The sequence below is a fragment of the Lepisosteus platostomus genome, chromosome 18 (genome assembly GCF_059453375.1).
Source record: "Lepisosteus platostomus isolate fLepPlt1 chromosome 18, fLepPlt1.hap1, whole genome shotgun sequence".
Lineage (NCBI taxonomy): Eukaryota > Metazoa > Chordata > Actinopteri > Semionotiformes > Lepisosteidae > Lepisosteus > Lepisosteus platostomus.
Genome location: NC_142628.1, coordinates 4,723,587 through 4,740,211, shown reverse-complemented (window position 1 = coordinate 4,740,211; position 16,625 = coordinate 4,723,587). Strand labels below are relative to the sequence as shown.

General features: G+C 40.2%; 2 protein-coding genes across 3 annotated transcripts in view; one reads left to right on the top strand and one right to left on the bottom strand.

Annotated features, from left to right (window-relative positions):
• Positions 1-1,836: 1,836 nt before the first annotated feature.
• uevld (UEV and lactate/malate dehyrogenase domains) lies at positions 1,837-12,549 on the top strand. Its single transcript, XM_088612085.1, has 12 exons — positions 1,837-1,996; positions 2,421-2,505; positions 2,762-2,827; positions 3,772-3,935; positions 4,382-4,517; positions 4,761-4,891; positions 4,985-5,090; positions 5,756-5,926; positions 7,735-7,908; positions 8,176-8,263; positions 8,833-8,956; positions 9,959-12,549. The coding sequence occupies exons 1-12, from the start codon at positions 1,955-1,957 to the stop codon at positions 10,121-10,123; spliced, it is 1,452 nt and encodes a 483-aa protein (XP_088468211.1). The 5' UTR covers positions 1,837-1,954; the 3' UTR covers positions 10,124-12,549.
• The window catches only part of LOC148645480 (uncharacterized), a 46,580-nt gene continuing 42,324 nt past the window's right edge, over positions 12,370-16,625 (bottom strand). For both annotated transcript variants that reach the window (XM_088612083.1, XM_088612084.1), the window contains one exon: positions 12,370-16,492. In XM_088612083.1, coding sequence (XP_088468209.1) covers positions 14,955-16,492 — 1,538 coding nt within the window. In that variant the 3' untranslated portion in view covers positions 12,370-14,954. The remainder of the gene's footprint in view (positions 16,493-16,625) is intronic.

The following is a 16,625-nucleotide window of genomic DNA, read 5'->3' as shown; positions in this document are numbered from 1 at the left end:
TACAAGGTGTTTGTATTCCTTTTCAATATAGTAGTAGCTTTCTTTCCCATGAAATGCCAAGGTTGTATAATAATACCTGCAATACACATAACAGAAGTGAAAAAAGCACAGGAGACTGACCCAGTACACTGGGTTATAATTAACCCTAATTGAAAGCACTTGGTCCACAACTTCAAATTCTCTATGCCAGATACACTAAGTCAAATGAGACTGCCTGTTGCACCAGGCCTTGGTGGACATCTTCAATCTTTCTATCTTCTGTGTGTTTTCCAATGGAGGTAAGGCTTCATATATTGAAGAGCATTGTAATTTCTTTAAGCCAACTCTGGAGGATAGGCTGCTGTTTGACAAACTATTCCCAGCCCTGTTCACAAATGGCAACACGTGTGTTTCAGAAAACAAAAGGCAGCAGCACATCTTTGTCAGCACTCCATTTTTAATCTTTAGTTTTTTTTAAATCAAAATGGTATATCATACATGTGCTTCATCAATCGGCTCACCAGGTGATGTTCCCTGAATGGATGCCAGTCTGAGCCTGGACAATGTGATTGGGGTTCTCCCAGTGGGAGTATGGTATCTGCTGAGGTCTGGGTGGCCTTGAGTCTACAAGGAAAGAACCACAGTAGCTCATTGGTCCTGAGCTGCCATCTTGGACCATGGATAGCACTGACATATCTCTACATGAGAATCTCCCACTGCCAGTTATACAGGTAAACACAAGAATAAAGCTTTTTGAATATTTCCATGCACATCTGCATCTAAATATTAAGATCCATACATTTCAATTGCAGATGTCCTGGTAAGGATCACAATTTACTGTACTAGTCCTTTCTCATTTTGGTTAGAGTAAGAGAGCAGGAGCATTTTTCCATGCTGGAATATGCAGTATATACTGTATATGACCTGCACTGTAGAGGTCATATTGTTTTAAAAGACATGACATTATTGGCCATCCAAAAGGGTGGAAATTTGCCGTTGGCATCACTATAAAAAAACTACACAAACAAGTAAGATAAATAAAGACGCATTTAAAACAATAGTACCAGACATGCAACAATGCATACTGTAGACCAGGTGGGTAGGCTGCAAAGGAACAGGTAGCGGGTTCATTCCGTGCTGAAAGAGAAGAAAGGAAACAACGTTTCGGCCGTGGAGCCTTCTTCAGGTGTGAGCACTATGCAATATGGAATGCATACTGTATACACACATCTCGCTCTGCCCATACCGCATTATTATTACATTAATCCTGTAGTTTCATACAGGAAACAGTCACTTAGCTGTGTTAAATATCCCGACTGCACAGGTAACAAGGTATTTCTTGTATACAGTTTTGTTGTCCGTAGGCTCTTTTAAGAAACGTGTTTCATTTTTTAAATTATCTTTACAAGTACGTTTGTAAGTAATGAATAAAAAAAGTTGAAAGTTGAAAGTTCCAGATTGTGATGGATTTCTGACGGTGAAGAGTATAGATGGCATCCTTCCAAGAAAGTGCAGCAGACTGTTAGATTACTTCAAGTCTGGAGTCTGCCCCATGATTTAATCAAACAAGAGGTTATCAGAAGTTAACTTCGGCGTTTATTTTCATGGTGGAGAAACAGCAGTAGGAGTAAATCAATTTTAAAGTTTTTCCCATGTTGTGCTATATTAAACATTCCTGATACCTTGATCAAGATACAGTATAAACTGGCGAGATAATTTCTTCCTGTTTTAACAGCATTACATGTTCTGCAATACTTCAACTATGCGTTGGGATTTCTGAGATGAACCTGAATTCGCGTTGTCCGTAGTGAGAACAGCCAGCCCTCTCTGGCTTTCCATAGCTGACGTTTGGGAAAACCCATTCACGGAAGTTTGTGTTAAGTTTAATAGCTTCCTAGAGAGGGTGCAGGTAGTAACCTTGCATTCTTGTCGTTTATAATTTATTTAAAAACACACTTCCAGCGGATGTTCAACAATGGATTTAAGTCAAGAGTCAATACGAAAGACATTAGGAAAGGTTTGTACTTTCACACGTTGATGTGATGTATTTTTGTTTCTGTTTTAAGCACAATAACTGAAGATGATTAAATATGTGGTTTTGCTACTGGTATAACAAGATTTGCTGTTCTTCAGTTACTGAAAATGACATGCTTGAAAAAGCACGTGTTTTCTTTTAACCCTATCCAAATGAAACATAAGAGTCATTTGTGTATAGAGTTAAAATAATTTCAATTTTCAGCTCTGTTGTTTCACTTACTAAACTTAGTAGGGAGATAATGTACTTGTAAACATATTTTACATGTGCAATATCTATGTTCTTCTTGTGTAATCGTATTTATTACATCGAATGCTTGAAAGGATAAATCTAGACTTTATTTTCCAAAGCTAAACTTCTTAAACTGGAAAAATGATTTTATATATGTAACTTACTTCCCCACTAGTACAAGTTCAGAGACGTTGCCATTGAAGAACTACAGAAAGTTCATCGTGTGAACCCTGGATTTAAGCCATTGGTAGACACGTACAGTGAGTGAGACAAACTTTCTTGTTCATTTTGTGTTTACTTCATCGAGACAAGTCCTATTTTTTACGTCAAGCAACTATAGCAACCTACAGTATGACCAAAGACAGTGCTTACCATATATTTGTTAAATCTTTGATGGTATAGAATTATAGAAGGAATAAGACCAATGGTTTACATTTTCTGATTAAAGTGGGGACAGCTCGATGGAATATATTGTTTTTGTACTTATAGGGCTAAAATCCTCTTTTGAATTTTCAGCTTTTAGCGATAGTTCCCAGAAGGACCTTTTGAAGCTGGTGGGGAATATTCCAGTCAGCTATCAAGGTATGGTTGGACTTCACATATTCGTAACAAGTACCAGGAAAGCATATCTGTATGTTCAATGGGAGGATTATATTACCCAGCTGAGGTCCTTGAAAAGGGTTTAATTGTACACATTAACTGGCTGATTGGTTAGCATTAGCTCACAGTGCCAGAAGGTAGAGAATTCATGTAGTAATAATAATAATAATAATAATTAATCATTAATCATTAATCATTAATAATTGCTTACAATTATATAGTGCTTTTCTGGACACTCCACTCAATTACTGTGTAGCTGTAGCTCTACAGTGGTCTTAGCGTACTCTTCACCTCAGAAAGCTTGTAATATGACGTGACATTCTTTGTCATTTTCCCAAGAGTAAGCCCAAATGAAGCAGGCATGTCAGCAGGGTTTTGAGGTCTCTTTAAAGGATTAGCACCTTAAAAGCTGGAAGAAGTTGTTGAATTTGCCCGGCTAAGCCAATAAAAAAAAAACAAATGTTGTCCAGACCTAAGTTATTGTAAAAACCTACGTACTTATTCACTGGTCCATATTTAATTACTAACTAGACTACAGTTTGAAAATCATGTGTCCTCTGACTAAATCTCTTTCATTTAGAATACTGATTGTTTAGTGCAATATTTTTTAATCCTGGTCCAAGTGAACACTGTGATATTTGCTTGTTGAGTTACAAAAGTTCCAAACCACTGAGGCTAATCAAATTCTCTAACTCAACTGTTGGCTTTGAAATAACCTTTTGAACCATTGTTCAGTTTAATAACATAATTTTCTGTAACAAATTAGCACTAACTGTAATAGAGTGGAATATTGGGGGCTCAAGTTCAGTTGCCTTGGTATAGAGGTAAAAATTGGTTAAACAGGAGGTGATTGGGGGCGCTTCTATAAAATGCAGTCAGAGGTCTTTTCTGTTTTTTTTTTTTCTGCGTCGTGCTCGGTTCTGCAGGTCGGTCATACAACCTTCCCATCCTGCTGTGGCTGCTGGACTCATTCCCATTTACTCCTCCCATATGCCTCCTGCGGCCGACTCCCAGCATGATGATCCGAGTCGGGAAACACGTGGATGCCCGGGGCAGGATATACCTGCCCTACCTGCATAACTGGGACCATGTAAGCAGCCGAAACAGTGGTCTATTCACTAAAAGAGAAATACTGTTATGATCTAAAGATAATTTGCTGATATGCGCACGCTGCACACAAGTGTTTCTAAGCTAACAAACCACTGAAGACATCTTTGGCAGTGCTGCACTACTAAGGTCAGCAACCTTTTGAACGTTTTCTTTTTAAAAATGTGGAGAGATTGGTTTTCCTTGTACAAAGCTATGTCCTAAATGTAGAGCAGTAAGAAATACATTCTGAATATGGCCTTTGTTCCTATTATGTGGCATTTCAAAGGTAGAAGAAGCATTTGTGTCTTTCATATACAGTGACTGAAAATGCTGATGTAGAGAAAATGTTAAGTGCACAGAAAAACAGATTTTCCCCTGACAAAATGTGTGGATTTGACACGAGACAGGTTTGTGAAAAGTCGATTCTTTAATTTTTAATCTTTTCAGCCAGCATCTTCCGTGAATGGTCTCCTCAGTGAGATGATTGCTAAGTTTGAAGAAGAGCCTCCTCTTTGCACTAAACCATCTGCAGATGAGAAAGACCCTGCTGAGCTCCTGGCCTACGTGGAAAAAATCTCGGGGGGTGCGTGTCTGCGTCTTGCCTTTCTTTGCTGGGACTGTTATTGTAAAGATGTTTTGTTTTAAAACTTTCAGACAAGATTTAGACCTTTTGCTTATTATGCTGATTGTTTTTTTTTTACGTTTTTACCTTCTAAGTAATTTTGAAGGATCAGATTCTGTAGCATTTCCAGTGTTGTACTACAGGTCCTTTATACTGTACGTGTGTTATAAACTAAGAAACGACAAACTTGCTTTTTCATGGCAGGAATGTCCACCATGAACATCGGTCCTCCTGCCAGTGTGGGAAGAGTCTATCCTGAGCGGCCGGTGAACAAAGTCACTGTGGTTGGCGGTGGAGACTTAGGAGTGGCTTGCTTGATGAGTATCTTGGCCAAGGTGTTTCTTTTTTCCTTCTAGCAAGGCTGCACAAAATATTGTCTCGTCATCAAGCTTGTCATCAAGGTGTTTCTTTCCCTGGTGATCTCGCAGGGCAGTGTGGATAAGATAGTCCTCATTGACTTCTCAGAGCACTCGTCGAAAGGAGGGACTATGGATCTAGAGATCTTCAGCCTGCCCAAGGTGGAGGTTGCCAGAGGTACACTTTCTTTTTCTTGACTGTGACCTGCATTCAGCTTCTCAGTCTCTTACCACACCACTGAAAACTGCAATAGGAGTGTGGTGGAAGACATTTTGTATGCGTTCCTCCCCAGTTTTTCTTGCTTCAGTGCAGTCGGTCTGCTATGAAAAATCACTTATTGCTTTAATATATTGTATTGGCTACCTAATTATTATTATCTACAGTGTGAACAGAGTTATTGAGAGTTCGAAGTAAGTCTCTGCAATTTTCTGTGTTGTACTCTTTACTCCGATGGAATGCGTGACCTACTGTACGAGTCACTTTTATAATGGCATACGGTTGTACTGACATATGGCTTTGCTTAACTCAACCTGAGCCTGTTTTGTGAGTTTTGCTGCATTGTAATGGATATGGACGTTTGCTGCAGTGATGCAGCTAAACACCCCCGTGAGGCAGTTTTGAACTTTGGCAGACGGCAGAGATCACTCATTACAGATAATTTCAAAGAGGGTAATCTAGCAGCTCTGCTCCTCATTAAACCATTTACAGGCCCTTGTAAAGCTATGGATTACTGTAACGCTACAGAAATCCACACCATACTATCCTCTAGATGTATTAAAATGTTTAAAATGCTCTCTGTGAGAGTGAAATGCTGAATCCCCCCTACATTTCTCCTTTCCTAGATCTCTCAGCCTCGGCAGACTCTAAGGTTGTTGTGGTGACGTCCAACGCCTGGAGTGATGACGAGTCCTTCGTGAGCGTCGTGCAGACCAATGTGGATCTCTACCAGGGGATCATCCCAGGCCTGGCTCGCTGCAGTCCCAGCGCGGTGCTGCTCATCGCGTCACAGCCAGGTACACCCTTATTCAGCACGTTGACGTGGAGAGGTCAGACTAGACTAGCGCTTGATTAATTGTAGCTGGTCAGTGGAGGTTCTGTTTGAAACACATGATCAGAAAAGTTTCCAGTATCATGGGATTAAGGGTGTTCTGTTTTTTTTTTTGCATATCCAGTTGGTTTGTGCTGATGGAAATCTATATGCTGTTTATTCCAAAGTACTGCAGCGTAGAGCACTTTTTAGGGATTTTTTAAAGGTGTTATCTTGGACAGCTGTACGCGGCAAATCTATTGGGTTAGAAGAGCCAAGAAACAAAGACGCTTCATAGACTGATTGTCTTGGTCTTTGTGAACAAGGGCAGTACCCAGAGGCATCGTCCAGATCAATAAACTAAGAACAAATGTAGCTGTTTTAAACTTTAATTCATAACTGTTTGAAAAGATCTGCGCCTTTTCATACCAAAATGACTCATTACATCATATTTAAAACTTGCATGGATGTTATCTGAAGAAAAAAAAACATAAATCACTTAGAATGTCACTCAGTTTTACCAAATATGTGTAAAAGTGGTGGATGAGGTTCTTATAGTTTGTGTGACATGTGACATTGAATATTGTCCAGGATTTTTTAAATTGCAGATGTGGACATTATCCTTTTATACATTACCAAAAAATTCTCTCTCAGACTCTGCTGTATGCTTCAAAAAGTAGTTAACGTTAATGTGTTTCTACGTTCTTTGAAAAAAATCCAAAGTAAATTCTCAGCTGCATGTTTTTTCTCTGAAAAATTCTCTCAAAATGGAGAAAATGATTTTACTGTCTGCTTCTATTTTTTTAAAGGCATGTGAAACTCTTAAATTGATGTATATTCCAAGGATACATGCCACATGTAATAGTGGCAGACATTCCTAGTAATCTATCTTTGCATAGGCTATCTTGTCACCCAACTAGCCTTCCTCTGCTAACTATTGATTTGAAAACTGCATGAAAAAGCTGATATTTGATTAATTGTATTCAATTATTTAGCTGAATAATGTGTTATGCAGGATATGTTTTGCATTTACTGATTCTATGAAACTTCAGCAGCAAGAAACACAGGTTTTAATATGGGCCATTTCACTGCAGGCTCTCCACAAGGAACAAAGAATAAAGAATACATTGTGTTTGAGAAGAGTTGACCAGTTTTCGGTTTTGTTTATCATTAATAAAAATATTCTATTCTGAGACAGGAAATTGTCAAGCCTTGCCACTTAGCTACCAGCCCAGCACTGGTAAATGTGCCATCATTTTCCCAGTTGTCACAGTATCTCAATCTGAGATGCCTTCTACGTGTTGTTTAAAAAGCTTGATTAGAAACAGGTTACATGTAACAAAGCACAAGCTCCTTCGATTTGTATTAATCACTCAGTGCATAATTTTCTAGTTCCACTCGTGTATCCATATGAAACAGTCTTTTCCAGTTGGAAAGCTCTGTCTTCGAATCAAACCAATTGAAAACTTCTTCATACCTGCTTGCTTTGGGAATTTTCTCATTTTCCAGCACGTGTTGGTTCATTCTGTTTGACCTGAAATGAAACGGGTCTGGGGTCTGAGGTCTGGAATCATTTCAACATGTTAGTCAGTTATTCACATTATAAGAATTAACTTCTATTTTATACAGCACCTTTAAAAGTGACTTCGCAAAGTGCTTTACAGTAAGAAAGGAAAGCGCACAGAGGAGGTGGCAGATTGCAACTTTTTGGCAAAATCACAGCGCCGCCGTTTCCTGCAGTGGCTCTTCCTTCCATTGCTGGGTCTGGCCTGCGGGCCTTGTGCTTCCTTGCAGTGGACATCATGACCCATGTGGCCTGGAAGCAGAGCGGGCTGCCCCCGTCTCGTGTCATCGGCACAGGCTGCAACCTGGACTCGGAGCGCCTCAACTACATCGTCTCCACGGTCCTCTTGTCACGGGCGGCTGGTTCCCAGCCCTGGGTCGTCGGAGAGCTCTCCGACAGCAAAGGTACAGCGGGCGTGCATTGTACACCCCAAATCAAACAAAAAATGCTTGGGATGTCATCCAGTTGTTTTTTCTTTGGGAAAAATACTTGGTCTGTTGTTCTTCCCTGCGGCATAAAAATGTCTGTTACCACAGCTGGAATAAGAAGACAGCTTGTTTGATACTTTCTTTGTGAAATTCCTCCAGATTTCTGGGGAAGCTACTCGAGTCGAGTTTAAATCATGGCAATTTGTGACCATTGCGTTAACAGCAATGTGATATATTTTTTAGTGCCGGCCTGGAGTTCTTCAGCACCAGCGACAGACAGCCAGCCAGAAATAACACCAGGACCCACCTCTACAAAACCACTTACAGACAGGTAATCAGACAACCCGTTATATAATGCACTGTACTGTATTGTTAAACCAAACAGTAGTGAGTTATCTTTTAATTACACCAAATGAGTGAATGAAATAATGCATTCATTTTCTAATTTAATCAGAGATAAGGATGAGTTGGCTTTTCCTCTGTCTCTGCTCATGGAGGTACTGTATTTCTGTTGATACGTGTAAATAGGAAAGTACCCACTGTACTTAGTACCCACTGTACCCCAATCTAGACATAAAGGATGTAAAATATCACAGGTAACACAGATAAATGATGCATTAAGGTTGCATTTAAACAACATTTTTCATTATATATCAGATATAAGAGCAGTGTTTCTAAAAATAGTGTATTTTGGCTTGTATGTAAATGTTTGTTGACTGCTTAAACTGTAGTAATAAAATACATTTACAACAGTATCTAAGTCAGTAAATAAGGACAAAAGATGACAAGTCTGATTTTATTACAATGACAAGTATTTTTAGAAACATAAGTTGCTTTGTGAAAGTATGCTGCGACTGAATGTAAGGGACAGATCTTAAGATGCAGATTTTTGTTTTTAAGAGCATTCGAGATTCTCAAGGGGAGGGGTCAGCGGTCATTGTCCGTTGGACTCTCAGTGGCTGACATTGTCCACAGCATCCTGGCTGATCAGAGGAAGACACACTCTGTCTCTACGCTGGCACAGGTAAATCTCGGTAAAAGTCATTTTTGACATTTGGAAAGAGCAGAAAAGAATGGTATAGATGCTTTCTGTATCAGGGAGGAGCACTGGTGACAGCTGTAAAATTGAGGTAAAAAAGATTGAAAAAAGTTAAGACACACTAAAAGTTGCAGTTATAATATCTTAGAAAAATATCAGTTTTATCAGGATCATTGTAATCAGTGTTTATCACTGCATTGGTTTCAGTTTATGGTGGTGAACATGAATTTGATTTGTACATAAGTAAGAAAAATTGATTATATAACTGTAGCTATGATACATCACCCACACGTAGAACACAGGCCCGTGTTCCTGTGAGATTTTGTGAAACAAGTTTTAGGAAATCTGACACTTGACACTAAGTTCAATGTAGAGTGTTTTAGCCAGCACTGAGAGTGAGCTGAATGTGGAAGAGACCGACAGAACTCTGGTTCTGGACCCCCACAGACAAACACGGCTGCACCCATTTGGAAAGTGTTTGGCTGTGAGTCTGACATTGTAGGATACAATAGCTACATTTAATACAGTGAGTTTAGGGAAGGTGCACATAAGCTCCCAGACCATCTGTAAAAGGTGGTGCTGAAAAGCTAGTTTGGGATTTTGTCATCCAAGTCTGGTGCCAGGACGCCAAGAGATGTATTGCAAATCACCCCCTCAAAAAGGCAACAGCTGAGGAAACGAATGTTTGAAAGGAGTAGAAACAGATCTTCCTCATGGGTCCTTCTAACTGAGTGTCCAGGGAACTCAGCCTGTTGTGAAATCAGATGAACAGGAGCACATGTGAGTTCTGTACAGCTGTGACTAATTAGTTCACTTCAGCTCTGTCCTCATGGTATTGATACAGAGATGCAAGTCACTCCAATACAAGATAGAAGCTTCCTTTACAGATGACTTCTAGGAAATGACCGCTCTTAGGCAGTGAAGAAATGGGTGCTCTTGACTCGAGCAGAATCCAGTGTCCTCTCTCATGCTGGGACTGTGTTGCAGGGATGGGGAGGTGTCTGTGGAGAGGTGTTCCTCAGCCTGCCCTGTGAGCTGGGCACAGGGGGAGTGGCACGGATTTCAAAACTGACTCTGGGGCAGGAGGAGGACTTGAAGTTGAGGAACAGCGCAACATCGCTAAGGAACTTCATTCAGCAGCTCCGGATATAAAGACAAGGGTGCACTGCATGCTTCCACACCACCTGTCTTGAAGGTGACGCGACCTGATATGTCAGTGTTGAGCTTCTGGCACTTTAATCTGAATCTTTGCCTTGTGCGTGTCCATTGTAACAGAGAATAACCAAAACAGCATGTTTTAGTTTACAACACACAAGAACTTTGGTGGTACTGAAAAAGTCTCTTAGAATTTAATTTCTAATGGATGTGGTAACCATACTTTACTAATCAGTAGCTCAGAAAAGAAATAGGCCTCTTTGATGACCTGTACTCAAGTGTGTTGTTTAGAAGATGATCAGTGTAACCAACAGAAAAATGTCTGCTTAGGGTTATAGCTTGTTATGATTTGTTATGGCTAAAGATTAGCAGTCACTGTAAAAAAAGAGTGATTCTTTTTGACACCAATTTTGTTATTTATCTCCTGTACTTTAAGATATAGGTACACTAAACATTTTATGCCAGTACACATTAGAAGTATATAAACAGATTTGTATATAATGGCAATAATAAATTCCCCCCAAATCCAGTTGATATTCTTGAAAACTCTTGAAATCATAGGGACATGATGCCTCAAGATGTCATGAATCACAAGCTGGGATAATCTTTGTACAGTATGTGTTACATTTTACAGAGGATATTGAACATGGAAGAAATTTTTGTTGTAGATTGAAGTTTTACCAGCTGCACTGTTGTCTATTTCAGTATGCCTGTGCATACAGGGCTCTCCACATGTTGTTTTTGTAGTCTGTTTAAAAGTAGTTTTGAGTGTCAAGTGTAGCTTTTTCAAATACTGTATTGGTAAAATATTGTTTCCATCAATGTTTACTTACTAGTGCCATATACCATCATGGTTCATATCATTATGACAGTAGACTACATTCCTGTTCTTCAGATTATTTTGATTATGATGATTTTTTTGTGACTAAATGACCTCTAATATGTTTAATTTTTAATACACACCATCATGCGACATGTCTTAAACTTGATTTTGTATACATGGCAGAACTAAGATTTCTTTTAGGAAGAACTTTATGGATTGCTATCAATTCAACCACACAAGTAACACAGTACTGGTTTTTGTCCTTTATCTGTGCATTATTGTGTTTTTTCAGTTTCTTTACAATAACCCTTTGCACAGCTATTAAAAATATATGCTGGAAAACGTTTGTGACCATGTGTAGATCTTACAGATGAAGGAAAGTAAGCAGGGTGTAAAATAATGGGAATATCAGAAATCTCTGCTTGCTTGAATTGAGCACTGATATTTCACATTTACATGTTTGTAATCCAGACTAAACCCATTTTAAAACATACAGTAAGCACTAATGTGACAACATGTAAAGATACAGGGTATATTTGAATTTGACCTCTGTCACAGCAACCTCAGCTACCTATCCACACCCAAGTCTCATGGGTTTGCCATCCAGCTCCAGCCATTACTAATAAGACCACAATGGAGTACAAGTCTCATTCTCCCTCTTCTAACAGTCTGGATCTTAGACACAAACTCCGACTTCTTCCTAGCTATTCTTAGAAGCCACTTAATTAGCCCAAAGACATGACTAATTCCACACAGGGCACCTCACACCAGCTCCTTTCCCTCATGTGGAATTACACTCCCTCTGAGTGCTAATTGCTCGATCACACCAGGTGTGCCTCAGTCCACAGATGCTCTCCATTAGCAGGTGGCTCTCTCACAAAGGCACCTCTGTATGTCATGAGCACTCTTTATGTTTGACATAGTATACCAATACAATACAATTTCAATACATGGGCATCGGAAACCAGCTGTAAACTAATATAAATGGAGTATATCTTCACATCAAATATTTTAATGGCTTCGATATGAGCTCTGACAATTGGCCAGCTACATGTCAGAGGGAAGTTGACTTTTAGGGGGTGTAAAATGTACATGCAAGCAGTGAATCTGTGCAGTAGACAGTTTCAGTATACCTCTTGCCAAGGCCCTGTCATACAACAGACTGTCTCAAGAATTGACTGCAATCCTGCAGCAGATAGACATGATCAGAACTATGTAGGGGGGGCTGCTGTCTTGAATGTCACCAGAAAGCATTGTGCCCATTCGCACTTTGCTAGGAATATCAATGATTTTAGATAAGACTTTTTCCTAATGTTAGTGCCACTTTTGTCTGGACATCTGTGCATGTATAGTATTGTCAGACTCATTGACTCGCTGTTAATTCTACCCACTCAAGAAAAACAGTCCAGCCAGACATGAGAAATTTTTTTAAATATATTTTCTGGTTCTCAAACGTTAACAGCCACACCATCTTGACAATATGTACATGTTACAGAATGCAATAAAACCAAAACCTTTTGGTTGGAGCCCTTTCAACTCCTTAAAAAAGGAATGTACAAACACTATTAAAAAAACGTTAATAAAAATGGACATGAAGGAAGCTCTTTTCAGTTTTTGTTTTCGCTTATAATACAAACAAAAGTGCAAACTTTTGAAAGAAAAATAATTTCTGAAAGCCATTACTGTCCTTTCGTGACTGGAAGTAACCCCTCCCCCAGATCTGATTCCTTGAAAATCTCTAGAGCACTTTTGTAGACTTGGTAAATAACCGTTAAAAAGCTGTTATTATTCCTGAGCTACTGTGCAGTGTAACTGCATTTTTTCTTCTGGGGTGAGAAGGGGGAGATGGGAGATGTGTGCTTCAGAAGGACGTATACTAGGCAGTTTTCACATAAGACACCGTTCAACTGAAAACAGAACACACTGGCAATAATTTCGTGAAAGGCCACATCCGAGTTGACCATTTGTACAAAACATTTCTCCCATACTATATTGTTTAAAAAAATAATACCATCGTTTAAAGCAAACCTATGTGCAAAACAATTTTGTTCCACTAGGTGGTAATATTGAGTTATAAATAGTAGAATTAAAAGGCAACAGAATTTCTATGCAGGGCTCTATTTGCAAGGCTAAAGCAATTAGCTTTTTTTTTTACATTACTCTTATGTACAGAACCACTTTTAATAAATGATCATGAATATTGTATTTGTTTTTTACAAATGCAAACTGTGAAACTTCTGCATCCTAACAGTACTTAGGCAAACACTCTTAAAGCCTTTTTCATCTGCAACCGGAGGCCAAGTGTCCAAGTGTATAAAGTCTCTTAAAAAGTTTCTTTACTCTATCAAGCACAAAAAGGCAATTTGCAAAAATGTTAAAAGGACAAAAAAACCATCTGGATTTAAACAATGGTATTTGTGCATTTCCAGGTCCACGTGTAGAAGATGTTAATCGTAACTGCAGTGATAAACACTGAAGTAAGGGTGTTTCGCTGTCCTGCTAAAAGAGGGGACCTGTTGTGACCCACACAGCCCATCACAGATTGCTGTCCAGTGAGCTGGCCTGGAGGAGGTGGTATTTCTGTAACTTGATGTAAGAGCTTGGAATTCATCCCACACGCTTGCAAGTCCTTATAAAGCACCTAGTGGAACATGAACACTGGTTTTTATCTAAAGTTCCTAACAATATTTCACGTCTTGCTAATCAAATATGTATTTTTTGTATCATTGTTGCGGATTCTTTTATACAAATTATATTCTCACTTTATACATAGAAAATATCTACATTATTCCTACAAAACATCCATTTCATTTCTATAACAAATATGAAATTAACTGGCATTTAATACTGCAAAGTTATTTGTGTTTCGATATTTAAAGAGAATTCACCTTAAAAATTGTCAATGTAACTGGAAAAAAAATGCTTCTCAATACATTAAATTAATGGAGTCTTAGTCAAAGCACACTCTCCATGTAATAGGTTTCCTGTTTAAATTTCTCAAGCCATGGCCCCTAAAAACATGAATAGTAAATGCTTTAATACGTACAGTATTTACAGGAGCAATACAAAGCACAGTACCACAGTGGGAGTTTTCTAAACTATCAGCATTTGTAGTTCCAAAATGTTATGCAGCAAAATGGATATTGGTCACTCATATTGCTCTTTGAAATACTGTGAGCCTGCTCACCATTATTACTCAGAAGAATTGTGCCTGTTAGGCTTAGGCCAGCTTGGTGTGCTCAGAAAAAACTGAATATAGAAATAACACGTATCACAAAATTGAAAAACTACGTGTAGTATTAGGATTACTGCTTCACCTCCAACTGATACAGCTGGAACAGTGTATTTCAATGACCAACTTGGATTTTTTCAAGAATTTAAAATTGTTTGAAAAAGAAAAATACTTACAAAAAAGCACCAATTTTCCTGACATTCTTTCGTACCGTAATTTAAAACTAAGAATATATTTCTAACTAGAAGGAATTTTCTGTTCTTTGTATAGTACTGCTTAGAATAATTAGAATCTAAGACATAGATGGCTAAATAAAATACCAAATTCTACTTTGGATGTTATAATAATAATAATAATAATAATAATAATAATAATAATAATAATAATCCTTCAAATAAGAATGGAATTAACTTTAAATATCTGCCCTGCACTCAACCATATTTCAAATAGAAATTGCTTTAAGATCCAAGTGTCCTGAACTCATTCCTTTTCAAAACTAATGCTTTTTTGAAAATGCATGGTCTTTGTATTTCTCAATTGTGAAAGATGCTTAAACTAACCACTATAAAAAATTAAAATCAATGTTTTAAAAAAACTGAAAAGGCATTAAGAAAGGTTCTTGCTTGAAAATGGTGAAATTAAAAGAAATTGTTTTTCACTCTCAATGAACTCCAAGAATTTACATGACAGCAACTTTGCTGTAAATTGCTAAGATACTTGTTGAAACATAAGAAAAGGATCCCCATCCAGTCCAAAGTAACCGAAATACAGATTTAAAACGTCACTGATTTTGGAACTTGGTGACCAGGAGCATGTGTCCGGTAAAAATCAGAGTCGGAATGTGTCACAGGGACGCCCGGAGGTCCTCTCTTTGCCAGAGCGTGTGGAGAACGTTTTGGAGCTGTTATTGCGGAAGGCGTCGGTCTCGGGAGCACATTAGAAGAAGCGCACTGGAAGTCCTTTGCCTCTCCTTCTTCCACAATAAAGAGGGTTCCAGCCTCCATGCAGCTCTCGGGGAGCTGGCGGTTATCCTGGATGGGCCTGGAGGTTCCCATTTGTTTCCCCAGACTGTGGCCCGTGCCATGATCTCCCCATCCTGGGGGAGTGCCCTGGGGCGGCTGAAATGGGCGTAGTCTCTCACGGAACGGCGGGGCAGGCAGATCCAGAGGATCATCCGGCCCGAGAACCGGCAGGGAAGGAGAGTCTGAGTTGGCGGAAGGAGGCAGGGCAGCCTGCTTTGGAGGGAAGAAGGCCACGGGTGGGGGTGGGGGAGGAAACATCATGGGATCGTTGGATTCGGGAGGTATTGGAAGGCTTGAACTCCCCTCTGGAGGCTCAGGCGGTGTCAGCGCAGCCGCCGACTCCGGCAACACATGCGGATACGGCTCCTCTGCTCCCTCTTCCATGTTATCGTAGTGCGACGTGTTCGACGACCTCCTGTCCCCGGAGTGACCAGGCACTCCGAGGCTGGCCGGGAATCCTGCGGCGTCCACGTCGGCACATGAGGGGTCCTCAGATATCAGGAGGGGAGCGAGGTCTGAAGGCTTCGGCGGGACGCCTGGGCAAGGCATCTCAGCTTGAGGTACATCTGCCTCCACGGAGGGGGTCGCGCAAGAGCGTCGTCCAGGCTGCACGTCTGGGGGGTCTGCGCAAAACTGAGGCAGGGGAGGAGGAGGGGGAGGAAGCGGCAGATGTTCTTCCAGGAGCTGCACAGGCAACGCGACGGGGTCTCCAGCCGTTTCGGGGGGTTCATACGGCGGCGGCCACTCACTGGGCTCCCCTTGCGGTTCACCGTCGGCTGCCTGGTCCTCCTCCTTCTCGTCTCCGACCGAGCCACCTGCGCCTGCCGCTGGGAGAGCTCCTTTCGTCTCCAGCTGCCGTCTGGAAACAACACCTCCGTGCGGGCCAGGGAGATCTGCTCTGTTATCCGAACTTGTGTCCTTTCCCCCTGGAATTCTATCCGCAGTCTGAGGTATGGTGTTGACTGGTATTTGGATTCCGGAAGGACCTCTGTCTTCTGGGGTGTGGGGCCAGCTCCTGACTGGGGTTTTTATTTCATGACTGTGCACCATGACAGGACTGGGAGAGGGCAATGTCACATTTTCCCCATTAGGTGTTTTTGGGTCCCGTTCATGGAGTGGAGAAGGGCTTTTATCTGGCAGAACTGTCTCCTGCTCTCTGTCAGTTCTAAGGTCTACTGTCCCTGGTACAGTTTTGCTTTTGTCATTGGCAGCTTGGCAGGGTTTTACTGGTACAAGCAAAACTGGCAGTTCCTGGCCAAGGGGATTCTTTGGAAACTCTTCAGGTTTAGCTAGAAACAAAAGACACATTGGTAAATACAGAGCACCTCAAACCTTTTTCTAATTGTAACTGCAGGTCGCATTTCTAAAATAATTTTGCAGCTATATTCTTATAGTTGTTGCATTTTCATGTTTTAAATCCAT